Consider the following 25,029-nt stretch of genomic DNA (forward strand, 5'->3'; position numbering starts at 1 on the left):
TTTCAATTCTGACCCTTTCTTATAAATGAGTGCCCTGTTTGTGCTGCTAATTAACTTCTTGTAAATTCATTTTAATTGAATTGTTCTTCTGAATTCCTTTATTTCTTTCCTTAAACAGAAATGAAATATGAAGTGAGGGAGCCAGCAGAAGACCAACTAAGTCAGGGCCTCAAACTCCAACCAATTTCATTCCAACCAGCTGCTTAATGAGGTGCCCATTCTTGTCGTTAATTAAACCCGTTCTTTAATTTCGTGGCTTGTTGCTGCCCTCGTGGTGCATTAACTGACATGTCCGAAATTGTGGATTTTCTCTTTTCTAAGAGGATTGTTCAGATGTTTTGTGGACCCGAGCAGATCGACATTCCTGAGAACTTCACCTTTCTTCATTTTCAGATACTGTATGATGGACACCAGTTATTTTGGCTCATTTTGTAGCTCATTATTGTTTGGCTGCTAATTAAGGAACAAGAAACAATTAAGGGGTCCGAGTCTTGAAGAGCAAATCAATTAAAATGAAAGGAAAAGAAGTTAATTAGCAGCAAAAACAGGTCACTCATTAAGGAAAGGTTTAGAATGAAAACCTGCAGCCACTGCGGCCCTCCAGGACCGGAGTTACTGACCCCTGCTTTAATAGAGAGGAGCTGCATGGAAAGCTTGATCTATACCAGGGGTCCTCAATCCCAGCCCTGGAGGGCTGCAGTGGCTGCAGGTTTTTGTTCAAACCCGGTTGCTTAATTAGAAAGCAATTCTTGCCAATAATTTAATTGCATGCCTTGTTCGTGCTTTAACTCTGCTATCTCAGCTCATTCAAAAGGCGGAGTGGTGGCTCTGAGGCTAGAGATCTGCACTGGCAATCGGAAGGTTGCCGGTTCGAATCCCGTCAATGCCATTAGGGACTCTGCTCTGTTGGGCCCTTAAGCAAGGCCCTTAACCTGCAATTGCTGAGCGCTTTGAGTAGTGAGAAAAGCGCTATATAAATGCAAAAAATTATTATTAATTATTATTATTATTCTCATATTCTTGTTTTTCTTGCCCTTTTTAAGGATATCATCCAAATGATCTGAAAGCTAAAACGGAGGAGTAATTCTCAGTCCTTCACTTTTTTCTCTTCACTTTCCTTCCAAGTATTTAATTAAACCCAATAGTGCCTGATAAATGCGCACAGGGGGTATAAATGGTAACAAGCTAAATGGAGAAATGCTTGTCTCTCTTGTCATTTGCATGTTATTGCTAATTAAGAGCAATTAAGACTAAAATATGCAATAAGGGTTCAAAATCTGAACGAGCGAGACCACTAAAGTGAAGCAGAAGTGTCACTTGAGCAAAAACCTGCAGACACTGCGGCCCTCCAGGACCGTGATTGAGGACCCCTGATTTATGGAGAGAAGCTATGGAGGACAGGGGATTTAAGATTAGCAGAAAGGAGACTGCAAAAAATATTTATTAGATATCTATGAGTTATACAGCACCCTTCACGTCTATTTATCCGTCTAGTAATCAGTGAAAGGCAACCTTTTTCGAAAAAATTTTCTTTTGCGGCGCACCTGAGGGACTCCCCATAAATAAAGTCGTGACGACACAATCTATGGACAATCGCCAATAAAAGCAGTTAATTTTACAAGTTTGAAAGACATTTTATTAATAAAGGAATCAAAGGATAAATCTTAAATTGAATTAATGTGAACGTTGAGATTGTTTTTCATCAATTTTCGAAAGACAGACGCGCATTTCCTTGTTGATCATTTGAAGTCTCTCGCGTTTCTTAGACTTCATTTCCGTATCCGTACAGTGAGCGAGATCTTCTAACAACGAGACTTTTTAAGTCTCACGAGATGTGTTTTTGACACCGTTGGTCTTGATATTATGATGAATGGTGAACAGCGAAAATTTTAACTTGCGTTCAAAATAAATACATTCGTTTATTCAATAATCTGATTAACCGTTATCTGTTTTTCCAACATAAAATGTTTTTTTTAAAACGTTATCTTTATAATCAACCAAAAGATCAAAAACACTAGCAATTTTTTTTTACAAAAGTTTTCGCGGCGCCCCTAGAAAATTCCACGGCGCACCGTTGCCCGACAGTGGTCTAGTTATTCTTCCGTTTAAGTTGCCTTTCCTGTCTGTTTTTTGTTTCATTTTATTGAAAGGTTCATATCGCAGTTTTCCACTATGGGGCCTGCCGGTCGATATCAGACTGAGCCAGCAGAGGGCAGTCTGCGCCCGGTAGAAATGTGACAGCCGCACTTCATGGATGCGTTCCTGGATGAAGAATTTACCAAAAAGGCAACAAACAATTCATTATTTTAGTTTCCATCCACCAGTCAAATGATGAACAATTCCCACTCTTGCTGCCCCCCCCCCTAAACAAAACCACTTACGTTTTGTTTTCAAAGCATATGTTGGGGTTCACCACGTTGGCTGCTCCGCTCTTTATATAGAAGGCATAATAATCTGGAGGGCACTCCTTGGTCATTCGGCATTTGTACAAGGCAGTCTTGGTGGTCACTGGCGGACAGACAGGGAGATAAAGACGGTGAGCTTACAAGGCTAGTAGAAGTAAGTGGAGAGTAGACGAGGCTGCGCTTTCTTTCTTTCTTCGCTTGACTAATCCATTATTTCCACACACACACTTGAGGACACTGGCACGGCGTGTCGCTCTGCAAGCGTCGGGTCAGATGGCGCACGCTTTATCTTAATGGCGTGTTTACCGCAGGCTTAATAAATGACACGCCGACTTTTATTCTATTTGCACTCTAAGAGTCAGAAGGACTTTTGTGTGTACAGCTATAGCAGAGGGTGTGTTGGCATTGGCACTCTCTCCATGTCAGCCGCAGAGCTGCTGTCGTGCTCTTGACATGAACAAAGTGCCGCACGGCAGCCGCGTGGATCTCAATCATGGGCCGCCACAGCTTCATATTTACACTTGACAATAGGCAGTTGGTTAAGTAAATGACTGAAATTTTAATAAATAAGCTGGCTGGAAGGCACAACGGGCGCGGATTTCACCAGTGCTGCCCCCTACAGGAGGACAGGTTCAAGCCATCCTCAAGGCCTTGACGTGTGAATTGTAAATAACTGAAGCGGATCTCGTATGCCGCAACAGCGCAGTCTCTTCAGACTAGTTGAAGAAATCTTTATTTTGTGTTTAGTGCCTCCACGATGACATGGCGCATCACAAAGCAACTAAGACGGTTAAACAAGGTGTGTGAAGATAATGTGACAGATAAAATACTAACTCTGTATCAATTTCCCGGAATTACCAGGAGCCTAATTTCTCCTAAACTGAAAGCAAGAGACAAGGTGGTCTATTAGGAGGAAGACAAACGTACGTACCGTGCTCTCTTCTGGGTGGTGCACCGCCTGAAATAAAAAGAACATTAGTTTAATATTTAAAAGCGAAAGCTCGTGATGACTGAATGCGCAGAGCACATACTTTTTATTCGAAGGCTGAGGAAAGACACAACGTGTCAGATTCCAAACCCAACCTGAAGGGGGAGCCGGTGGACCTCGTGCGCTCAGCACCCAGCATACCTTTACAAGGAGTCGGTGAGCGATAGCTGATCCAGCTTCAATGCACACTGTATATAGTGCCTTTCACAACAGTACTCGGTGCCCACCCGTCAACTCACACTTTGTGCACTTCACTGCAAGTATTATCACCCAGTGAATATAGCGCCTTTCATGCTACTACTGTGCCCAGTGTTCACCAGTCACTTTAGATTTAGTGCATATAGCGCCTTTCACGCTACATCCTCTCACCCAGCGCACACATAAAGAGTACCTGGTGTTTTCCAGTCAATTCTGATTTAGTGCATATAGTGCCTTTAATTATATTATAGTGCTCAGTGTTCACCATTCACTTCAGATTTTGTGCATATAGCGCCTTTCATGCTACATCCTCTCACCCAGCGCACACATAAAGAGTACCCGGTGTTCCCCAGTCAATTCAGATTTACTGCATATAGCTCCATTAATTCTATTGCAGTGCCCAGTGTTCCCCATTCAATTGAGATTTAGTGCATATATAGCACCTTTAATTCTATTCTATTGCCCAGTGTTCACCACTCAATTCAGATTTAGTGCATATAGTGTCTTTAATTCTATTACAGTGCCCAGTGTTCACCACTCAATTCAGATTTAGTGCATATAGTGTCTTTAATTCTATTACAGTGCCCAGTGTTCACCACTCAATTCAGATTTAGTGCATACAGCGCCTTTAATTCTATTACAGTGCCCAGTGTTCACCACTCAATTCAGATTTAGTGCATATAGCGCCTTTAATTCTATTACAGTGCCCAGTGTTCACCACTCAATTCAGATTTAGTGCATATAGCGCCTTTAATTCTATTCTATTGCCCAGTGTTCACCACTCAATTCAGATTTAGTGCATATAGCGCCTTTAATTCTATTCTATTGCCCAGTGTTCACCACTCAATTCAGATTTAGTGCATATAGCGCCTTTAATTCTATTCTATTGCCCAGTGTTCACCACTCAATTCAGATTTAGTGCATATAGCGTCTTTAATTCTATTACAGTGCCCAGTGTTCACCACTCAATTCAGATTTAGTGCATATAGCGCCTTTAATTCTATTCTATTGCCCAGTGTTCACCACTCAATTCAGATTTAGTGCATATAGCGTCTTTAATTCTATTACAGTGCCAAGTGTTCACCACTCAATTCAGATTTAGTGCATATATAGCGTCTTTAATTCTATTACAGTGCCCAGTGTTCACCACTCAATTCAGATTTAGTGCATATAGCGCCTTTAATTCTATTACAGTGCCCAGTGTTCACCACTCAATTCAGATTTAGTGCATATAGCGCCTTTCACACTACATCCTCTCACCCAGTGCACCCATAAAGAGTACCTGGTGTTCCCCAGTTAATTTAGTGCATATAGCGCCTTTAAATCTATTACAGTGCCCAGTGTTCACCAGTCAATCCCAATTTAGTGCATATAGCGCCTTTCAGTGCAGTGCTATCATCCAGTGCACATTAAGGATAACCCTGTTGTTATCAGTGTATTCCGATTTAGTGTGTATAGCGCCTTTCATGTCCCATGCTTTTACCCAGTGCACCTTAAAGGGTACCCAGTCTTCATCCATCAGTCCACATCTCGGTTATATAGTGCCAGTCACTACAAGTGCGATCGCCCACCACATAACTTGTGTACAAAATAGCAGATTTCTCCATTTAACAACGACATCTACAAAACAATGAAGTGTGCAGAAACCGAAGGGCCCGACTGCTTCCTTGATCCACTGTATAATGCGCATTGAATTCAGATCTCCAGTGGTCCATATATCATGCGGGTATTACCTATGAAGTTTTGGAGCAGGGTGATGCTGTGTCTTGGATGCACAGACATGCTGATGAAGAGCCAGGCCATAATGAGGATTAAGAGCGTCAGGAGGATGAAGAGTCCCTCTAGGAAGACACAAGTGCATTAGACATTGACAAAGGACGAGACACACGACACGGCAGAGAGACAATATGTGTAACAAGTGTTAGGGTTTAAGCTCCTGCTTTTAACTGCTTAGTTCTAGTTTTCCAACTTTTTTCCTTTTTTTTTTAGTTTTAGTTAACAAAATGATTTTATTTTTCAGTTGTACTACTTTGTTAATCTCCTGGGGGATATTGTCTTTGTACATGACCTCTTTGGGTCTGAGTGCAGGGCCACCCATTGTACAGAGCCCCTGGAGCAATTGTCAGCTTAAGGGTCTTGTTCAAGGGCCCAGTTCAGTAGAATTCTTTTCTGGCAGTAAACGGATTTGAACTGGCAACCTTTCTTTATCAGCCCCATTAACAACATACTCTGGTTTAGAGTTCATTAATGAGAATGAGCCGCAGTGTGTCAGACTCGCTGTTTCTAGGCTGTTCTCAGGAATCAAAGCAGACTTTAGGTGGAGATTAGACCAGGGGGCATCCGCGTGTCCTTCAGGCTAAAGCTGGTGAGCCCCCGTGTGGAACAGTGAGGAGTGAGGGGCACTCTGTGTGGGCATCACTCATAACCGGGGGTGATACACTTATGGGGTGACATTTGGCCAACCCAAAATAAAACTGGAAGGTCCCATAACCTGATGATAATGCAGGAAGATGAAGTTACTATCTTTAATTTTATAAATTATAATCACAGAGATTATTTCATAAAGAGAACAAAATGTGGACAATATTCAGTACAAACTGATACAAATATATATTATATATACACAAATATATATATATATATATACACACACACACACACACACACACTACACATATATAATAAATATGCACATACATACAACACAGTACATACCTCGGAGTCTCATGTTAGTTGTGATACAACTTGTCCCCGTTTTAATTATTTATTTATTTTATACAGAATGCTGGAATAAAAGAAAAATAAAATTTCTTATGAGCAATGCTTTATACACTTATTTTTACATATAATAAAAAACACAGCATATAAGCTCACTGTGCTCTAATTTTTAATTTAACAAACAAATATATGACATCTCTAATGGTGCCATCTTAGAACTTTTAAAAGCACCTGACTGATAAAGTAGAATCAAACCAAGAAAAGAAAAAGAAAAAATTACAATGTTTGTTATTATATATAAGAGCTGAATATATAAATATGAGATACATAAATAAATATTCAGATAAAGAAAGAACTAGTAACACATCATGAAATACCTCAGGATGTATCTAGATAGATAGATAGATAGATAGATAGATAGATAGATAGATAGATAGATAGATAGATAGATAGATAGATAGATAGATAGATAGATAGATAGATTTGTAGTGTAGTCGGCAGGATTAGATAGATAGATAGATAGATAGATAGATAGATAGATAGATAGATAGATAGCGTAGTTGGAAGGATTACATAGATAGACAGACAGCTGTTCTTTTATGAAAGTAAATCGTGCAAACAAGAATGACTGTATTAATCATATTTATGAGTTAACGAGTTTTTATCATTTCACAAGGGCCATAACAACACAAAGACGTCCGCGTGACGTAAATGCCCCTCTATTGTGTTTGCAGCTGGTAGGCTAAATGCAGGGTGCAGCCAAGGCACTCACGGAGGGGACTGTGTCACCAAGTCTTCTGTGCCACTCTGTAAAGAACAGGCACGTTGTGCAAGCACCCAGGACCATTTCAGTTCTTGCGGTCTTATCATAGACCAGCAGATATCAAGAAATCAAACTGTCAAAACCTTCTCATTTTCAGCTGTCACCAGACTGAGATAAGACTCTTCAAAATGTTTACATTTCTATTGTCTCACCTTCCACTCCTTTCTATTGCAAAACCAGAAAGTTGTGTGGTTTTTAGTTAGCCAATAAAAGGTGTCATTTTGCTTGGCTTTTCTCTACGGTTAAAGGAGGAAATAGAAAAGCTTTGCTGAAACAGGCCACCAAAAAATTCCCTTCCGTGTCAACATGAGTGAAAATCAAACAGTAATAAATGCCAGTGCTTCCGTGATGCCTTCCTAGTGGTGAACGCGGTTATCCACGTGTCGGTTTTGCTCACGCACTACAATTTCTTTGTTGGATCCAGCAGACTGTGGGTCATACAGTATGTGGCAATTTGCATGTCGGTCATTTTACTTGCAACATTTCAAATCATCCCCAGTTAGTCCACAAGCCCACCAATCACAGCCTTGTCACTTCTATTGTCCAACTGGCAGATCAGTGAGGCAGCAGTGCTAAGCACTGCACCACCATGCCATCTCTACATGCCGAGGGTCTCATATTACATTCACTTTCACTCGATTAGAGACGGCACTCACCTCTGCTTCATCCACTAATGTTAATGATGCTTCTTCAACCATCTCATTCAGAAGGTCCTCAACAAAGGAGTGAGAGCGACTGGTCCTTTACTTCTACAAAAAAACAAACAAACGTATCAAAGGGGGGAAAATCTGCAGACAGGAAAAAGAAAACTGTCAGCTGTATTTTCAAGTTCAAGTTTTTGGTTTTATTTCAGCCAGGGTTTTTATCTTCTGGCTTATGCGTACGTTCTGTTTTTTTTTAGTTATTTTTGAATGACTTCTTTCACTAGTGGATCCTCAAAAAAGGCCATTGAAAGGGGTGTTGCCCACCATTATAATGATAAACTTGAATATGAATTTTGAATGTTCTGGGAGGCTTAAATGGACGGCAAAGAAGGAGTTGTGTTGATACGGACCGTTGTGTGTTTGTGGTGGTCCTCAAATAGAAGGGAATGGAAAACGAGGTTAAAAGTGGTGGGACACAGAAGTCCGAAAATGAAAATGAAAGAGAGAATGGAAAACACAAAGACAAAGCAACGCAAGAATGTGATGGAAAAAAAACACATTTTTTTTATTTGAAATAAAACATCAGAAAAAGTATTGTTTTCTTTTTTGTTCTACATTTTGTTTTGTAAGCTTAGTGTGACGACTTTATAGTGAAATTACTGCGGAGCGGCGGGTCTCAGCTAGTTATTTACTAATTAGAGGGTTGGACTCTGAAGTTGTTGCAGCTTTCATCATCTCGGATGTCTGCTCTGCTTGTGGTTGGTTGTCACTATTTGGGTTAAATGAAGGCAGCAAACTACACACTAAAGGGGAAAATAACAGCAAAAGGGAGTTAAAGCTTTAGAAAAGATGGTATTCGTGTGTTAAAACCCCGCCACAGGCACAGACAAGAGAAAAAAATTCATCATTTTTTACATTTGTTTATTTACAAAACTACGTAAAATGTGATTTTAATTACTTTTGAAACATTACTTCTGTCGCGAAGTTTCTAAAGTCAAGTATAACATCGAAAGGGTCAACGCGGTTGAGCTCAGTTCTCCACAGCAAGCGCCTTCTGGGTTGAGTGGCGTAGTTATAAAACACACGAGTACCGAAAGATACATTTTTTCCAAGTGTCTTATAAATATAAAAAAAAACTGCTGTGATTTTCTAAATGTAGAATAAGAGAAGAGGAAAAAATGAGCAGGTAATTACATGTTATTGATTATTATCAGTGATTGTGAATTTGGTTCGGACAAAAACCTGCTGCCACCCCAGTATCGAGTTTGGAAACCACTGTTAGAGCAAATCCTTGGTGGATTCTCTCGTTCGGGCTTTTCTTGCCTTTCTTCTCTTCTGGCTTTGGCTTTGACATTTCAATTTTAGCAAAAAACGAATCAAACATTACGTGTGTGGAGCGCAGTCGACTGGACTGAACTGCTGCTCGGTTACGATTCAAGTGAATAGGGAGCGGGCTAAACCATTCTGGTTAAAACAGAAGGGGTGGTATAAAATATAGAGACTGTCTGGATTGCTAATTTTGGCAAAAATTGTTACTTTCTAAATTTTACCTAAAAAGTTATTTAAAAATATAATGTCAATCATTGACTAATAAAAATCTGATAAAATTATGTTTCAACATTTTCGAGGGCTTCTAAAAAGAAATCCCCCCTTCCTGTAATAGTCGTCTAAAAATGGGGTCGTCCAAAACGTCAGCAATATTCCCAAACTGATTGTCATGTGACACATTTAACAAAAACCTCCCGCAGATTAAAACCAATCGGGAGAAGACGGAGCGTGAGAGCCATGGCCTCGGTCCTCAGCGAGGGAAGAAAGATCCCAGGCCGAGATAGTGGTATTCGTTAATGTTATTAAAGTGAAGGAAAGTTGATTCATTGAAAGCGAAAAAAAGGGCAAAAAATGTGTCCTGAAAGCCACAAATTATCACTAAGTTATACAAGGGGGTTGAATAATGTCAACCAACCAAAAAGAAAAGTCCGTAATGAGTTGTGCACACTGAACAGAGCCGTCATCCATTCATCTGCTGCTATAGCGTCCTCAAAAAAGAGCGAATCCCGGAACTGAAGGAGAAGGAGGGGTCCGCGTTGGACGTCCTGTCGTCGCTTACGCCCATCACATAGATCTATCTATTATATAGTGCCTTTCACTCTATCTATTGATCTATCTATCCAATTGATGTAGATGCAGACTGGGTTATGCTAACTTCAAAAAGTTAATGGCGATATGCAGGTGGACAACAGTGCTGGCTTTCGGAAAAACGGAAAGCTGTGCATTTGGGAGTAAAGTGCACGACCGGGCGAATGTCGCTACGTAGAGGCCGTCGAATATAACTTCATATTAGGTGGCGATTGGCAACAACACTTAATAAGCCGGCCACGGTGTAATTGCAGACCCCAGTACCTATGAGGTCAGTCACGTAAGACCCCAAACATCACGAAACGCCCTCAACGTCAGTCACCTAATAAACAGTCGTAGTAGACTGTTATTGACATTTGCGGCCCGTTACACTGTGGTTAAGATTAGGGTTGTTAGGAGGGTTACCTCAGTCAAACGGCGTTTTGTGACTGACATCTTGGGCATTAGATAGATAGATAGAGATAGATAGATAGATAGATAGATAGATAGATAGATAGATATGTAAGGCACTATATGATAGATAGATAGATAGATAGATAGATAGATAGATAGATAGATAGATAGATAGATAGAGATACTTTATTAATCCCGATGGGAAATTCACAAATTCACATTACCTGATATATCTCATAGGTAGGCCTATTTATTGCAAGCTGCAGCTAGAACCTTCTCATGACGGCCCCAATTGCAGTGCACGGCTGACACTTGAGGGACAGGGGGCGCTCCTGCTGAGCGATCAGGGAGTAGGGCCGACCCAGCGCTCCGTGTGGGCTCCCGCCTTAAGGCCGTGCAGTGTGGATGGGAGATGGAGTAAGACTCGGCATGGCGTCCCACTGAATGCCGAGGGCCTGGAGACTCGCACCCGAGCCGTGTTACGGTTGACTGCGTCTCCCACTGGGGCTGCAGAGATCCTGTCCGGGGTAAGGATGGGGAGGACGTCAGTTATTAGAAAGGCGGCACTGTGGCTCTGCGGTGGGTTGGCACCCTGCCCGGGATTGGTTCCTGCCTTGTGCCCTGTGTTGGCTGGGATTGGCTCCAGCAGACCCCCGTGACCCTGTGTTCGGATTCAGCGGGTTGGAAAATGGATGGATGGATGATCAGACATGCTGGCAAATCACACACTGAATAATCAAAGGCTGCAACTACTTTAGCAACCGACCCACTAATTAGTTAATAATGGATTATTTAAACAATTAGAACACCTTGAAAAGTAGAATGAAAATCCATCCATCCATCCATTTTCTAACCTGCTGAATCTGAACACAGGGGTCTGCTGGAGCCAATCCCAGCCAACACAGGGCACAAGGCAGGAACAAATCAAAATGAAAATACTTTTAAAAAGAAAAAAAAATACACTATTCCTATATAACTGCTTGGTACATTTTAATATTTTTTCTTTTAACACACTTAGTTTTCTAATTTCTATATTGTTCCCTAAACACAGAACTTGGGAAATATCAGTTCACTTAATTAGCCCAGGAGTTCAATTAAAAAGAGAAGCTGGTTGGAACAAAAACCTGCAGCGACAGGGGGTCCCCCAGGACTGACATTGAGAACCCCTGCCTTATAGAAAATAAAAGTTAGTATGGGATTGGCTCCAGCAGACCCCCGTGACCCTGTGTTCGGATTCAGCAAGTTGGAAAATGGATGGATATTATATATTTATGTATTAGCATAAATAGATATGAAAACTAATAAGTATCAAATTTAGTGTAAAGCATTGGCACAAATTGGGTATGCCAAACAAATCACATTTCATTTTTAATTAAAGCTTGGCTGATACTACTATCTTATCGACCCAAAGAATAGAGACGGGGTAAAAGGATAGATAGAGACCGCCCGAGATCGGAGCGAGGGGGGGGCACCTACAAGTTGAAAGCTGGCCAGAAAAATAAGTGAAGCAAGAGGTGGAGGTGAATCTCAAACCATGGAGAATATCGGTGGCTTCCATAAAAACGTGAAAGGGCCAGCTGCAGAAAGGAGTCACATAAGCAGCGAATGAGCGGTCTTGAGCGAGTTCAGGGTGATAAGAAATGATTGTATTAACTGTAACTTCTGGCTTGTTCAGGGCTCAGCTCAGTTTGGTTGGCCTAATTGGGTTGAGTCCGCCACATTGTTTGTTGCAATAAAGCTAATTACTGTGGTTGCCTCTCCTCCGACTCCTAGAGCCTTCTTTTGAGGTGAGAACTTCTGGTGCGATTTCTGCCCTCCAGAGATCTCTCTCTATCTCTATCTGCCGCAGCCAGGTGTTACATGGGTATCCCCTTAGCCTGGTCCATCCACTCGGGTCCTCAACAATGAGGGTCTTGCGAGCCGGACCACCCTCGGGGAATGGTGCTGTAACTGACGCTCCCTCACAATGCAGGTCATGTGCCTCATTTGGGACTCCATGAGCAACACAAAGTCAAACCAGCGGGACCCAAGGATTCATAAAAATAATATGTTAACATTATACAAAGTTATTGTCTGTTTTTTACCTGCATTATTATCAATCTTTAATTTAATATTGTTTATTGTATCAGTATGCTGCTGCTGGAGAATGTGAATTTCCCCTTGGCATTAATAAAGTATCTATCTATCTATCATATAGTGCCTTTCCTATCTATCTATCTAGCTATCTATCATATAGTGCCTTTCCTTCCTATCTATCTAGCTAGCTATCTATCATATAGTGCCTTTCCTTCCTATCTATCTATCTAATTCTTCACATTTATATAGCGCTTTTCTCACTACTCAAAGTGCTCAGCCATTGCAGGTTAAGGGTCTTGCTCAAGGGCCCAACAGAGCAGAGTCCCTTTTGTGGCATTTTACGGGATTTGAACCAGCAACCTTCCGATTGCCAGTGCAGACCCCTAAGCCTCAGAGCCACCACTCAAAGAGGCACACATGAAGGAGTCGAGTCTTCATCTCAGGTCGCCCATGTCTCACAAACAGGGAGCACCAGGACTCTACAGATTTGGACCTTCTTTTTACACCCCTCTCAAGCGACCTCATGACCCCCCAAATGCTCTCCCAGTCCCTCTACTGACTCCATAGGAAGAGAGTCACCAGAGACAGGAACGTCACCGCCGAGGTCAGTAAACCTCTCAGTTACGAGGTCGACACTCTCTCCGCAGAGTGAGTGCGTTTTGGACACTTTTTTTTTTTTAAATATAAATGCCCCCCCCCCCCCTCCCCCAACAGTTTGCACCGACCCCTTGCTGACTGCGTGTGCCAATCATTTGCCCGGCTCATCCTCGGGTATGTCATCCGGGTTCAAGAGGCTCCTGGAGACAACCAGGGATCGTGGAACCAACCCGGACCATCCCAGGCGTCCCACGAGGAGATGACGCGGTGTGACTGAGGATTGAAAACGGCTCCTCCTTCCACGTGTCAGAGATGGACAGACAGCACGACTGTATGGAGTGTGCCATCAGTTAGGATATGAACATCTTAAACAGATTGATCACATGGATACAACATCTGCAGATGAACGCCGTTGTACTTGGTACCTGCATGGCGCAGATCGGACATTTTTTTGGTACCCCGCTGGAAGGCTTTAGCCACCAACGCACTCGTGCAGTTGAAAGGTCATTGTCTGTGGCCTTTTAATTTCTGTTGTTTGAATCTTTTTAGAAGGAAATCCTTTTGAGCCGAGAATGTTGTTTTAGCTTCTCCTTTGTGCCGCAGCAGCAGCAGCAGCAGCATTAGGCCGAGGGGGGCAGCCATCCTTAATGACAGCCTGTCACAGACCGGCTCTGCGGCTTTCACTCACAAAGCGCCAACACCCTAACAAGAACGCTGGTCAGGTTTCAGCATCTGGGACGTTCCTTGGCTGATATTTCTTTTCCTTTTCTGCAGGATCTCTGTTTATTTTAGAGTATTATTGTTCAAGCGCTTGCTATTGAGATGTCATTTATAAAGCCACTGTTCTGTCAAGTTCATATTTTTACTGTCATTAATTTAAATCCTTTAAATTCATATTCTCGTCATTAAGTAGCACGCAAATACCCCAGAATGACAAAGCAAAAACAAGATTTTAGAAATGTATGCAAATTTAATAACAACAATGCTTTACATTTATATGGCGCTTCTCTCACTACTCAGGGAGTGGGGGGTCGACTGCAACCACCACAAATGTACAGTGCCCACCTGGATGATGTGACGGCTGCCACTTTGGTGCCAGTACGCTCACCACACATGAGCTATATAGGTGGTGAAGGGGTGAGAGAGAGAGACGATTAGAGACAGGGGGTGATCAGGGGCCATGGTGGACATTGGGATTACCCCCCCCCCCCCCAACACACTCTTTACATAGGATGCCCAGGGATCTTTTATGACCACAGAGAGTCAGGACCTCAGTTTTTAGGCCTCATCCTAAGGATGGTGCCATTTTCACAGCACAGTGTCCCTTGTCCCTGCACTGGGGGACATTTGGGATGCACATTCAGACCACAGGGTAGGCGCCCCCTGCTGGCCTCTCTAACACCTCTTCCAGCAGCAACCCAAGCTTTTCCTGGTTGGTCTCCCATCCAAGTACTGGACGAGCTTCAAGTGGAATGAACTGTTGTGAAGTGCAGGTGGTGTGGCTGCTGACCTTAACTAAAATAAAACTAAAACCCTGAAACATCTCTTTGACACAAGCAATCAGACCCTTTGCTTTGCCTCAGGTACACAGAAACTTCATCTTGGTCTTGATCCAAAGCAAATGGCGTGAAATGTTCAGGTAATGCAAAAAATAAATAAATAAATAAATTGAGGTAGTACCAACCTCGACAAACTGACCTGCACTAGTGAGCTTCTTATGGAAAAGTGACAGCAAACAAAGTGACGTGATATTGTATGGGGTTCGGGAGGGGAGAGCAGCGACATCTGCTGAGCGTCAAGCAAATCATAGAGCCAGACAACATGATGAGGATCACCAGAACAGGAAGAAGAAGAGAAGGAGGTAAAAAGCATCATCTGCTGAGCATCAAGCAAATCACAGAGCCAGACAACATGATGAGGATCACCATAATAGGAAGAAGAAGGAGGAAAAAAAAAGCATCATCTGCTGAGCATCAAGCAAATCACAGAGCCAGACAAGACGAGGATCACCATAATAATAAGAAGAAGGAAAAAAAGCATCATCTGCTGAGCATCAAGCAAATCACAGAGCCAGACAACATGATGAGGATCACCATAATAGGAAGAAGAAGAAGAAGAAAAAAGCATCTGCTGAGCATAAATGCAGGATATTTAATGCAAGAACAAGAAAGACTGAAAAATGCATGTGACTGGGGGTCCGCATGTAACTACTTTAAGCTAGAAACTTCATCTTGGTTTTGATTGAAAGCTTACGGACTGATAGATTCTGGTAAAGTATCATCAACCTTGGCAAATTTTTGGGCTCGTGGGCTTCTTTTGCCAAAGTGATAGCAAATGAAGTGACACGATGAAAAGAAAAAGACCAGTGACATCTGCTTAGTGTCAAGCCAATTGCAGAGCCAGATAATATGACGAGCAACAGTGTAACAGAAAGAAGAAGAAGAAAAGTCTTTACCATCTGGTGAGTGTCAAGTGCGGGATGCAGAATGTGGGAACAAGAAAGACTGGAGAAATGCATGCAAATATGTAACTACTGGAGCTACAAACTTCATCTATGCACTCAAAAGTATGTGTATCAGAATTGTGTGACTTGTGGAGATGACCTTCTGTATCTTCAAGTTTATTCCATGTCATGCTTTCTCAGTGGATGCAGCAATTCTGAACTCCGTGTTTTCAGTTTTCTTCACTTGAACCTTGGCTGACCATATTTAGTTTATGTTTGTATAGCGCTCTTCACTTCTTCTTGGTTTTAATTCAAAGCTTATGGCCGGATATGTTCTGGCAATGCAAAAAAAAATAAGTGAGGCAATACCAGCCTCTGCAAACTGACCTGGGGCTTGTGGGTTCCTTATGGTAAAGTGAAAGCAAATGACTGACATGACAAACAGCAAAAGAAGTTCCGGCGGCATCTGCTGAGCGTCAAGCAATTGAGCATCAAGTGTGGAGGGGAAACAGAATGTGAGAATGAGAAATATTGAGAAATTAATGTGACCGGGGGTCTGCGGGTAACTACTGCGGCTAAGAGAAGTAAGCGACGAAGACTAAGAAAGAATAAGCAGAGGAGACGTTGACACACACAGACAATCAAGAAATAATCCTGAAGATGGTGAGTGGCGGTCTGTGTGGTTCACTGCCATTTGTAAATCAATTTCATGATATCTTGATTTAAAAAAAAGTGTCAATTTCTATCAAAAACATTTAACATTCATGAGTGTGTTCAGACTTTTGGTTGGTGGCGTATATAATAATAACATGCTCCTTCCAACATGTAGGCTACCCCACAAACAATACAACAAGACAGGTTATGACTGGGTGGCAGGTTGGCCAACTTTCTACAGGCCATCGCAGTGTCAAAGAGCTGCCATTGGCCAAGTCACTGTGTAGAAGTTTGAACCCTGACTCCTTGTCAGCCGCCAGCCCACCGTGTTTGAGTAGCAGTGCTTGTATTTTAACACAATAATCCCTGCTGGTCCGACTAACCAAGGACACCACTGCACAAGATGTCCCACCGTAGACCCTGAAACTGAACTGACCACAGAGACCATAAGCATTGATTTACAACCCACCTGAACACTTTAATGCCAGCCATGTTTGCAGAGAATGAAACAAAGCTGAAGAAAAAGCCAGAAACTTTCACAGTTAATAATAATAATAATAATTCATTACATTTATATAGCGCTTTTCTCATTACTCAAAGCGCTATCCACACAGGGAGGAACCGGGAAGCGAACCCACAACCTTCCACAGTCTCCTTACTGGAAAGCAGCAGCACTACCACTGCACCACCTGTGAAAGCTCCTTTCATTTTTTTTAAAAGTCTCTGCCACATACTCCAGATGCTAATCCCAAGGGATGAGCAAAAGCCAAGCAGAGCTGACGTTTCTCCTCAGAGATTACAGGCTGTCTTACCTCAAAAGGGGGCTGTCGAGTCCCCCCTGTCTCCGACTGCCTGGACAAGTGCTGCTCCAAATGCCTCTGCTGCTTCTCTCACTGTGACCTGTTTGGCAGGAACAGAACGTCACGGGTGGGGACAAGGAAGGAAAGCGAGCCAACCCACCTGAGTGACGCCTGCAGGAAACACTTGAAATGTGAAAGCGTCTGTCATCAGAGACGATGGGCCTGGCCATGTGGGACAAGCGGGAGGAGTCAGTTAAAGAGATTTCCTCATCCTGGAGCACAAACACACACACACACACACAAGGTGTCTTGGCACACTGCCTGCCATGGTTTCCTGTCATAAATTAAAAACCAAAAAACCTACATTCACCTGCTCAAAGTCTGAAGGTATGCATTAATACTCTGGAGATAAATGAGCCCACCTGTCACTTGCCAGCAAGCAGGAACTACTGAAACAAAAAAGGGAAAGATCACAGGGGGACACCTTAACCCGATCTGTGGTGGCCGAGCCAGGATTCGTCACCTGTGAGTTCCAAACACGGAAAGTGAACATCGCCAAAGGATGTGTGTCTCTGGCCAGAGGGGACGACAGAGTTAGGAGAGGCAGCTGGCACTCCTCAGAACATGAATATTACAGAAATGAAAACAAGGACATTATCTTCGTTAGAAGAACATTTGTATCTAAAGAGGATTATCAGTAGTATGAGGGCGTTGTACCGTGTTCGCCATAATGAATGTAGTGAAAAGTCAAACAAAATGACCACTACAAAAGATTACAATATGCAGGCTTTCAAGGCAACTCAGGCCCCTTCTTCAGGCAAAGATTTAATAAAGAAACTGGACTTCCCTGTTTTTATATACTGTGGCACGTGGCTGGGGGTGGCACCCAGCTGGGACGCCCAGGAAGACTGGAGGAGGGCTCACGCCTCCTCCAGACCACGAGGGGGCGACCGCCCTGGTTCCTTTGGGGGCCACGGGTACAACCCTGTAGGGGCCCATGGTCACCACCATACCTGGAGAACCCTGGACCCCAGCACTTCCGCCACACCAGGAAGTGCTGGGGTAGGGGGGAGACGAGTGGGGACACCCGGAGTGCTTCCGGGTACGCAGCCGGCACTTCCACCACACTGGGGCGTGTCTGTGGGAGATTGCCGGGACACACCTGGAGCACATCCGGGTGCTCATAAAAGGGGCCGCCTCCCTCCGCGAGGGGGCTGGAATCGGGTGGAAGTTGGATGAGGTCTTGGAGGAGAGACAGGAGGCGGCCTGAAGAAGAGAGGCATTGTGTGGATTGGCCTGGACTTTGGGGGAGTTTTGGGGTTGTGTGGCATTTAAGATTGTATATATTAGTGTAAAAAGATGTGTGTTGGGTACAAAATGATGTCTGCCTGTCTGTGTCCGGGCTGTTCCTCACAATACACACTAGGACAAAAAACAACATTGGTAAATCTTTAAGTGAGAAATCTTAAATGTAAAAAATTAGACTCCTTCAAGCTAGGGTTCATTTAACAAGAGAGAAGAACAATGTATGGTCAAGATCTTTGGATAAGGTAACTGTCCAACAAAGTCCTTTAAAGTTTCCAATGAGTTTTTCAAAACAATGTGGGTCTGTAGACAGGTTGTCTGTGTCAGTCTGAGAGACGCAAACAGTCCTCATATCTGGCCAGAAGACCCATGTCTCTATTCAAACCATGTTGTAATGTGTTCAATTTTAGCATGAGTTTCACTTCCCATTCTTTTCTCTCTTGCTGTGTTCTGAAGTTGCCCATAAGCACTGCGACTTTAAAGTCCCTCTCACAGTGTCCATGGCTGTTGACGTGGGCCACTTAGGATTATCAACAACTTCTGTGGGAACTCAATTTGCTTATCAGAACACTTTCTATCAGTTATAAACTGCAATAGAAATTAGAAAGGGTTAAAATGTCAAATGCATTGGAAAGGTCATGAATATGTAAGACCACCCTTCAACTCTATTGTACAGTGCCTTTCCTATCTTTCTAATGTAATGCTTTATTTATGACTATACCATAAATCTAAAATATAGTGCCTTTCCTATCTAGATAGATAGATAATCTATCTATCTAGGGGCGGCATGGTGGGACCCGGGTTCACTTCCTGGGTCCTCCCTGCGTGGAGTTTGCATGTTCTCCCTGTGTCTGCGTGGGTTTCCTCCCACAGTCCAAAGACATGCAGGTTAGGTGGATTGGCAATTCTAAACTGGCCATAGTGTGTGCTTGGTGTGTGGGTGTCTTTGTGTGTGTCCTGCGGTGGGTTGGCACCCTGCCCGGGATTGTTTCCTGCCTTGTGCCCTGTGTTGGCTGGGATTGGCTCCAGCAGACCCCCGTGACCCTGTGTTCAGATTCAGTGGGTTGGAAAATGGATGGATATCTATCTATCTAGATAGGAAAGGCACTATATTTTAGATTAATGACATGGTATAGTAGGCATACATCTATGAATCTGTGTATGATATAGTGCCTTTCATATCTATCTATCCATTATATAGTGCCTTTCCTATGTATCCATCCATTATATTGTCTTTCCTATCTATCCATTATATAGTGCCTTTCCTATCTATCCATCCATTATATAGTGCCTTTCCTATGTATCCATCCATTATATAGTGTCTTTCCTATCTATCCATTATATAGTGCCTTTCCTATCTATCCATCCATTATATAGTGCCTTTTCTATCCATCCATTCATCCATTATATAGTGCCTTTCCTATCTATCCATCCATTATATAGTGCCTTTCCTATCTATCTATCCATTATATAGTGCCTTTCCTATCTATCCATCCAATATATAGTGCCTTTCCTATCTATCAATCTATCCGTTATATAGTGCCTTTCATATCTATCTATCTATGATGGAGAGACCAGCATTCCAGCCAGGGGTGGACTTTGTTCCCTTGCCTGGCTGGCAGGTCATTAAAAAGCAAAGTGAGGAGGTGAGCTACAATATTCCCCTTCCATGTCAAAACATGGACACAGAAGGAGACTGCAGCAGCCACGTTACTTGTAGCCAGTACTGGTAGCCTGGTAGCCAGTATAGGGGCGCCATGTATGGGCATGGGGGGCTGGAAAAACAGAACAGCATGTGAGTGTCTGCTCTGGGTAGAGCTAGATGCTGGGTTACAGCATCTAGCACTGCTGGATATTAAATTGTCAAGGATCAAGGTGGTCCTGCCTGACCCGGTAGCGCTTCATGGAGGCAATGGATTGAGCACAGGAAGAACACCTGGGTTGAGTGTTAAGAGAGAGCCATCCACTTGGTCCAGACAGTCAGAGTCGGGTGAGGAGATGAACAACACTCAACTGGGAGAAGTTGAGGGAAATGGAAGGGACTGACAGTATTATTGGGCTGAACTGTGTGTTGTGTGGGGGCTGCTATGACACCGAGGCAAGAAAGCCTGTAAAAGGTAAACGTTATTGTAAATAAAAGCACCGGATTTGAAACTGGTACTGTATGTGTGTAGTTGTGCCTGCAGTCTGAAGTTCTATTACCACCCAACAGGCCAAAATATCTATCTATCTATCCATCCATCCATTTATCATACAATGCCTTTCACATATATCCATCGATCTATTATATAGTGCCTTTCACTCTATCTAATCCTGCAGACTGTGCTAAAATATCTATGTCAGTTATATAGTGTCATTCATATCGATTGATCTGTGTTATATATATATACACACACACATACACACATACACCCCCATGTACATATTATCGTGCTGCAGTGCTTCCCACCCCACATAAATCACGGCACAACACACTCACTCAGCCACATACGCCACTAATACATAAATATGAGAAAGAGAAAATTCAAATTGAAAGCATTCAGAGTCCTTTAAATATTCCATCTACAGTCTGTGGTGGGCACTGATGCACCAAACCGTACCTCCTGTTCAGGGAAACGTACCGCTGAGCAGTCCCTCGTGCTGGCCCATCAGCTCCTCTCCTGAATGCCTTCACTGGAAAAGGAAATGAACTCGGGTTCACCTGACTTTTTCCATGCGGGGTGAACAGCTTTCCTGGATTTTGACCTCATTTCTTTTGTCCTAAGCCTTCCTTCTCCTTAGCCATCCTCTTAAGGACAAGCCCGTTGTTTTCCATCAGGGCATAATAGTAACAATAAGGACTAAAAAAAGGTGGAGTGGGGTGAAGTTCAGCCTGACAGCCTGCATTCCAACAGGAGGAGCTCTTTGGTGGCAGAGGTGGGATTCTTTTTCCTTTGTCACCGAACAGTTGAATGTGAGCCTCAAATAGGGCCTTACAAATTCAGCCATTCCACCATTATCAGGTGCAGACCGACAGTGACACACACACACACACACACACACATTCAAGACAACCGTTACAACGGTAAAGCTGTAATTGCAGAGATGAGTAATTATGTAAGTGCGCATTTTCGGTACCGCAGGAAGGGGTCTGAAGGCAGTTTGCGGTTGACGTGCAATCCATTTAGGGTTAGCATTACTGCAATTACGGTAATTACAGTACGGTCTGCAATTACACTCAGTTGGCCGCCTTCTTTCCATTCCACTCGCATGGGCGGAGAGCTGGCGTACGCGGTGGTGTTGTCGTCGCTGTAAACGGGGTGAGGCTTAGCGGATTCGACCGATACGACATGATGCTGTTTCGAGGGTCATGTGACCGAGTGTCACACCGATGCCGTAATGGAAGTTACGCTGTAACAGTGCGTTGAGCATGGGAAAGGCGCTATATAAATAAAATGTATTATCATTATTATAATGTGCCAAACGCGCTGTGGTGGGTTTAAAATCTCTCCATCTCCGTCGTATTAGCAATTGCCGTTTTGTATTCTGATTATAACCCTTTTCTGAGTTTCAATTTTGGTTAGCCTTTCAAATCTTTGCTACTCTTCTGCTTCTGCTCCTCCAGTATTTTGACCTTTGCATTTCTTATGACCGCAGTTTCTCATTTCTTAAAGAGACTAATTAGTGCCCACAGTAATCCGCTGGCACTCTGCACATCCACAACGTGGTCCAGGACGGGTTCCTGTCTTGCACCCGATGCTCCACCAAGGACTGGACCAAGGAGGTTTGAGAATAAATACGCACGGACGTGATTACTCTTCTCTGCCATTACAGCGTTACAGTTTTGCTTCTTCATGATACACCACACACTTGCATCTTAGGATGTCACTCAGATAGCAAGTCACTTAAGATGAAAGGGTCTGCTGAAGGAGCTTGTTGACATCTGAGATTAATGAGATAAATGAACTGTACACCTTGAGATGAACGAAAATGTCTGCCCAGAATAAATAAAAAAATGTAAGGATCAGTCAGAAATTGCAGTTTGGTGTTGTGAATGCATGATGAGTGCCCGCGGCGAGTAATTTCAAAGAGCGGCAGATGTGAGATCCCCCCCCCCGAAAACTCCACAGACGTCTCCGTCACCTGCCGGCCTGAAGAACGTGGGACGTCTGGGTCTTTAACTCAAAGTGAGGCGTCTTACTGACCAGCACATCTCACAAATTCAGGGCGAAGAAGTAAGAAAAAGTACATTGAAAATTAACAAGGGATAGTCTTTCATGTATTATGGATTATAAGATGGGGTGGGATATGCCTCGGTATTAATTTTCTATCGAATTGCCGACTCAATTTAAATTTCAGTTCCTCCTGTTGCGGTTGACGGGAAGCAACTCAATAGCTTCAGCAATGAAAGATAAAGAATCCCACCGCTGCCACCAACGAGCCACAGTCCAAGTTGTCAGACGGACACACCCCAGCCCACCTTTTTGATTTGATTTTTAGTCGGCTGTATTGTTACTGTTGTGCCTTGATGGAAAACAATGGGCTTGTCCAGAAGAGGACCGCTAAGGAGAGGAAGGACTGGGACAAAAAAGAAAAGACTAATCATGAGCAGAAAGCCAAAATCAGGAAAGCAATAATTTGCCGAAACAAATTTCAAAAGTGCCAAGCGTTGGGGTCGGTGCCAAAGTTACAAAAGAAAAAAAAAAAAAAATGCCCAGCAATATGCCATCTTTAGAATTATCCCCACGCTGGGATGCACGTCAAATCGCACTTCCCTGTTTTGTGGTCTCTGGTTCTACTCTCATGGTCATCCTCTGACCAGCAGTCACGCCGCGATAATGAAACTTTAGGTCCCCAGCCGTCCTTCCTTTGTGTGGGTGCCGTCACCAATGAAGGCCCGAGCATACGAAGGTGGGGGGCATTTGGGTCTTTAATTCAAAGTGAGCCGTCATCATGACCAGCATACCCCACAAATTCAAGGTGGCAAATAAATATACAGAAACACGAGAAAAAGCACATTGAAAATGAAGAAGGGAAAGACTTTGAAGTGCTATCGATCAAAAGATGGGATTGGCTACGCCTCGGTATTCATTTTGGAATGAAATGTCAGCACTATTTGAGCTTCACATTCTACCGTTTGGTAAAGAAAGAAAAAAAAATCCCACCGCTGCCACCAAAGAGCCCCTCCTGTTGGAATGCAGGCTGAACTTCACCCTACTCCTCCTTTTTCATTTTTAGTCTTATTTTCTTGTCTTATTTTTTAGTAACTGTTGCGCCCTGATGGAAAACGATGGTCTTGTCCTTAAGAGGATAGCTAAGGAGAAGGAAGGCTTAGGACAAAAGAACGGAGGTCAAAAACCAGGAAAGCAACAATTGTAGTGGCAATGCCAAAACCTCACATCGACTGGGGTTCAAATCGCTCTTTTAGGTCTGTTTTACGAATTTCTGACTCTTTCGTTTATGTTAAATTTGTTGTTCATTTAGTTGAAATCTGTCTATGTATCTTTTACCATGCTGAAGGTATCTTGTGGGAGGTTCCCCAAGAGGCGGAGTCACCTGCCCATCACCCTCAAGGAACTGTCCTCAGCCCCATAAAGGCTCACGTGGTCACCGCAGTGTAATGAAGCGTAAGGTCCTCGGTCATTGTTCCTCGTTTCCACATGACCCACAAGTGTTTCCAAGAAGACACGCTATGGCACCGGAAACTTTCCTCGATCCAGCTTAGAATGAGCCCGCCGCCTCACCTGGGTGAGTCAGAGTCAGGAGGCAATGGGTGACACTCAAAAGGAGGAGCGGAAGGAGAGAACAAGAGACACTGGTTTGTATATTTATTTAAATAAATTATTTGTGAATTTCCCCTTGGGATTAATAAAGTATCTATCTATCTATCTGGTTGGCTGTGCATGTTTGGTGATTCATATTTTGTGAAATAAAATCCTTTATTTGAACCCAGGACTGCATTGGGTACTATTGTGTCTTGGGCTCAGTGGCTCCCATTAGTGGCCACACTATCTTATCCTGCCAACTACACTAAAATTAAAATCTTTTATCCTGCCGACTATGCTAAAATATCTATCTATCGCCTTTCTTGTTAACCTGCATGTTTTATCTTGCCTACTATACCATCTATCTATGTAAATAACCACAACAATCATGCCCAAAAATGATAAAATGCGTTTATACTTACCTTGTATCAAACAATCTAGCGGCACACAATTCCACAGTCCAGCCGGCTCTTTGAAGGACATCTCTAATACAAGTCTACAGAGATGAACCTGGCTGTTAGCTGAGGAGCTCTCTGTGCTCCTCTGTGGTCTTCTCCAGACACTGTAGGACATTTGGAGTGTTAAGATTACAGACCAGGGTTCAGAAGATCAGCAGCTGTGGTACTGTGGCATGTCCACCATCCAAAGCTGGTGGGGTCTCAATGTTCCAGGGTGTGGCGACACTAAGATACTATTGTTATGATAGGTCCTAATTATTAGGAGATTTGCTCCTCCTTTTTTGTACCAACAGCTTTCTCTGCCCATGAAATACTTTCCCATAGAACTCAAGCATGAAAACAAAGGCAAGCAATGCAGATTAAAAAGGAAAACATAACTTTAACAAAGTGATAATAGAAAATAATAATTTTTCATAGGCAAGTAAAAGCTTATGAAACACACGGAGCACACGGATGCCCTGAGCGCAATTCGCTGATCTTCACTTCTACCTATCTATCTATCTATCTATCTATCTATCTACCTGCACCCAGTAGAACTCATCTGATGTTTGCTGCTGTCACCTAGTGGTTCCTAGTACTAGTAGTAATAGTAGGTTTTGTGAGGCAAAGGCCACACATTCATAAAAAGCTCAGTATTAACAGGACCA

At 43.0% G+C, this 25,029-nt stretch overlaps 1 protein-coding gene and 1 long non-coding RNA gene across 2 annotated transcripts in view; both read right to left on the bottom strand.

Annotated features, from left to right (window-relative positions):
• The window catches only part of LOC114668530 (protein FAM3D-like), a 36,697-nt gene extending 19,646 nt beyond the window's left edge, over window positions 1-17,051 (bottom strand). Inside the window, exons 1-6 of the mRNA XM_028824324.2 lie at window positions 16,888-17,051; window positions 7,789-7,881; window positions 6,307-6,376; window positions 5,325-5,432; window positions 3,337-3,363; window positions 2,382-2,508 (exon numbers count right to left, since the gene is read on the bottom strand). Coding sequence (XP_028680157.1) covers window positions 2,382-2,508; window positions 3,337-3,363; window positions 5,325-5,432; window positions 6,307-6,319 — 275 coding nt within the window. The 5' untranslated portion in view covers window positions 6,320-6,376; window positions 7,789-7,881; window positions 16,888-17,051. The remainder of the gene's footprint in view (window positions 1-2,381; window positions 2,509-3,336; window positions 3,364-5,324; window positions 5,433-6,306; window positions 6,377-7,788; window positions 7,882-16,887) is intronic.
• LOC127526218 (uncharacterized) lies at window positions 3,591-5,318 on the bottom strand. The gene is made up of 3 exons (XR_007933857.1): window positions 4,924-5,318; window positions 3,931-4,844; window positions 3,591-3,784 (listed from the first exon to the last, which is right to left on the bottom strand). It is a non-coding gene; the product is annotated as an uncharacterized LOC127526218 (long non-coding RNA).
• Window positions 17,052-25,029: the final 7,978 nt, after the last annotated feature.

Source organism: Erpetoichthys calabaricus, chromosome 18 (genome assembly GCF_900747795.2).
Source record: "Erpetoichthys calabaricus chromosome 18, fErpCal1.3, whole genome shotgun sequence".
In the NCBI taxonomy this organism is placed as follows: domain Eukaryota; kingdom Metazoa; phylum Chordata; class Cladistia; order Polypteriformes; family Polypteridae; genus Erpetoichthys; species Erpetoichthys calabaricus.